The 3,895-nt window shown below is 30.2% G+C and overlaps 1 protein-coding gene across 2 annotated transcripts in view; it reads right to left on the bottom strand.

Moving 5' to 3' along the window:
- Positions 1-3,895, bottom strand: part of LOC106478618 (selenide, water dikinase-like) — a 30,505-nt gene that overhangs the window by 6,852 nt on the left and 19,758 nt on the right. For both annotated transcript variants that reach the window (XM_013939185.2, XM_013939177.2), the window contains exon 5: positions 603-793. In XM_013939185.2, the coding sequence (XP_013794639.1) occupies positions 603-793 (191 nt within the window). The remainder of the gene's footprint in view (positions 1-602; positions 794-3,895) is intronic.

Here is a 3,895-nt window from a genome sequence, read left to right as displayed (position 1 = left end):
AAGACAGTACTCTCTCTCTCTTATATATATATGTGTGTGTGTGTGTGTGTGTGTGTGTGTGTGTGTGTGTGTGTGTGTGTGTGTGTGTTTGGATCTAACAGGTTGTCAAAATCTCTCTAAATCTGTACATTTTTTCCCAGACTGAGAAAACATTGTATACCACACAGAAATCCGTGACTGTTGGTCATACCCATCACAAAATAAGGAAGGTTATATCCTCAAGATATCAAATGGTCTGCCAGTGAATAAGATTTGTCTACTTTCACATAGAATGTACATCTTTACAGAAATCTTTCCCATAAGACACAGGTGGAACCTTAGTTAAATAACCCAGAACAATAGGTAGCTAGGGCAAAAGGAACCTAGCACCTTCTTTGATTGACTGTTAAAACTCCATACACCTACATAAAATTCTGAAATATTCTACATTAAAAAAGGTGGGTTGCAAGTACATGGTATGCCTACATACCACACCTTTAAGAGATAATGAGATATTCATACTTTTTTGGATTACAATAATCTGATACAAATTCTTATATTTGTTAGATCTAAGTAAAAACAAAATATAAAATGTTTCTGTGGACATAAAAAAAAAATCTTACATGTTCTATTTAACCTAGCCATGGTATCCATAGCTCGTTGATATGCTTTGTGCACATCTTCCTCACTGACAACTAGTTTGATCCTGTTCCATCTATCTTGCTGTTCAAGCCAATGGTAAGCACTGACTGCTACTTGGGTGCCTAATGGTTTGGTAAGCACAAGAACATCTCCAATTACTGCATCATTTGGGCTGTAGAGAGATGTTTAATACTGAAGTTTAGCAAGTAAATACAGTCAGAAAATTATTATTTTTTAATTCACATTAAATTGCAGTTTACACTTTTTAAACCTTATATCTTAATGCTCGAAAAAACAAAGTTTAACTTCATGTAGAACATTAATTTTGCACAGAATGCCCGGTTTTACATAAAATGCAAGTCGCAACTTTTCACACAGTTAGATCCAAAGTTTAATTAGACTACTTTTAATATTATCAAAGTATATCAATAAACTTTGCCTCAAAACCCAGTTAATTTTAATATTATATAGTTTATATATATTTAAATAAATTCTCAATCTTCACTTGTCTGTCTCACATGACACTTATTCATTCAGATTTGCCCATTTTCAATTTTCTCATCGTTCCTATATGATGTCCCAAGTTAACATAAATTACACATTTATGGTACAGATATTACTAAGACATAGTCTAATTTTATAGCCTCCAATCTTCTTAGTTTATAGAAATATAAACCAGAAAGTCAAACCCACTTGCCATACTGTCCTATCACATCCTGTCTTTCATATAATGTGAACAATTCTCCATGATGTTTTATCTTGGATTATTTATAACCCATAGGAAAAGAAGATTTTGATTTTCTGATTTCCACATAAGGATAATTCATTCTTATGACAGTGTTTGAGTTATATGGTCAACAGTTTCATTGTTGTAATCAATAAGTTCACATTGACCAGGCAAGTGAATTATCTTAAGGCACTTATTAATTAAAAAGATAATGAAATTATAAAAGTTGTAAACATTGTATGCTTTGTGCATGTTATTATTTTGTTATCTTAGTTCATTATTTGATATAAATAAAAATAACTTCACTTAATATAAAAAAAAAGAAAACAGGCCAGAGATAAGTACTAAATTGCTTTTTTTTTACTCATTTTTTATTTACTGTTATAAAAGTAAATAAAATATAAACACTAGAAATTTATAAGGTTACCAAAGAAAACATAAATGAAAAGTTATATAAAAAAAAAATTCTCAGCAAGGTCTGCATAAAAGCTACAAGTGCGATAAGAAATTCAACTTGAACTACACACTTTCCATGTTTTTACAACTTGTAATGCAGGTTGTTAGTTGTGTATGGTTCAAAGAGTGATAAACAATAAAAAATAAATAAAAATAGATGTAAAATTTTATGAGCCCAAGGCCGTTTAGAACAAACAATTGTAATTTTCTGTTACAATCTACAATCATTCTAGAAAGAAAAAAAAAAAGGGTCATTTTGGCTAATTTCATATCTTTGTCTGGTGGTTACAATGTCAATCAAATGTACTGAGTATGTATAGTGTTACTAAAAAAAATGATATTAATGTAGAGGATCCTAGAAGATATGCAAATAAAATTTGAAATCTTTAAGAGGAAAAAAGTATTTTTAATCTTAACATGAAAATCACCTTGCACTCAGACAAGTCAGAAGCTGAGTCATTGTTCACCTAAGTTCACAGACAAGTCTTTAGTAAAAATAATTAAAAAATCTGATTTTCTGTATACAAAAGACTTGTAATTTTTACTAAAAGCTTGACTAGCTTCCTGAAGACACACTTACTACATTAAAAGTTATAGTACTTTTATGGTTACATGGTGATTGCAAGTTGGGTCAAAATGACTGAGCTGTATACAGTTAACGTTTCAGGGATGAGTCTTGGCAATTTTTTGTGTCAATATTTAGCCTTCCCCCCCAAGTCTCAGCACAAAAATATTCATAAAACTTTGCAATTTTAAACATCCCCCCCACCCAATTATTTTTACTGTTAGCAAAAATAAATTAAAACTTTTATTCTAGGTGCCAATGCCAGTATGAACAAGTCTTGTTTCAAAGCATGTCCAAAGAGAATAAGTGATATGCTTTGAGCAAGGCCATTACAAAATTTGTACATGTTAACCCTCTCCAGACGGGTCACAGGTCAAAGTCTATGTCATCGCGTTTGTTAAATCACATTCAAAATTTCATTAAACTATTATTTCATGAACTTATGTCAATAACTTTGGTACCAAACTGTAGATTATAATTCAAATTTTAGTATTATATCTTACTCAATTTCTTAATTTAAAAGTAAATAAAAAGTTAATCATCGATTGATGCATGTCATGTGGTATGTTGAATGCAGCACTGATTCAAATTAGATGTTTGTGAAGTCAAAACACTAAGTCTATAGTTTTGTATAAATTAGGAACTCAAGTTACTGATATTGACAAACTAGAATATAAAATAAGAACTTCATATCTTTTCTATTTCCCGAGATATCACTCATGTACTGAATCAAACACAGTGGCCCCGCTCACCTATTTCAATTTTTGTAAACAGTCCCTTATGTACAATTACTTCAATATATGACATGCGGATAACCACTCAAAACATAAGAATTTCCCCCTAGTGACTTTCCTAGCCATTTTCATGTGTTAGGATACCATCTCATTCTTTTGAACCAATATTTCAATGAGGTAGTTTGTGTCTTTAGTCTGCTCAAAATTTTATATGTTTTTAGACCCAAACACAGCTTGGTTACTAATTTTGATAAATTATAGAGGAATTCTATGGTATTGATGTAGTAATTTATGATTTTTTGGTTATTCAACTGAATATCTAAAATCTAAAAAAGATTATTTTGTTTCATATCCTCCACACGCAAGTTTTTAATACGTTTAGCAACCTACATCAAGCAGCAACTGAGTACAAAGGTCATAACTTGAGGAGATAATCATTTGCTTTACTTTTTTTATTTACTGTTCTATGTTTTAAGAAAAAAAAGTTTAAGAACTCATTTCTAAATAACAATAATCTATATACATATATAATGTATAATAATTGAAATGTGACTGTATTTTACAAAATACTAGTCTACTAAAATACAGCCAAGACAGGTCACTTTGTAAAGACTAAGTCAGTTTTATATTATTGGATATGGTAACATGAGAACATGTGTGCCGCATCACTGTAACTTTTGTATTGTTAGCCAGGCACGGCTAAAAAGTCAATATACCATAAATGATAAATATATATATATATATAAACATATAATGTTATGAGATTTAAGCTATTTAGTCTAAACATTTATG

Source organism: Limulus polyphemus, unplaced genomic scaffold, assembly GCF_000517525.1.
Source record: "Limulus polyphemus unplaced genomic scaffold, Limulus_polyphemus-2.1.2 Scaffold11, whole genome shotgun sequence".
In the NCBI taxonomy this organism is placed as follows: Eukaryota; Metazoa; Arthropoda; class Merostomata; order Xiphosura; family Limulidae; genus Limulus; species Limulus polyphemus.
This window is presented reverse-complemented; position numbering and strand designations above follow the sequence as displayed.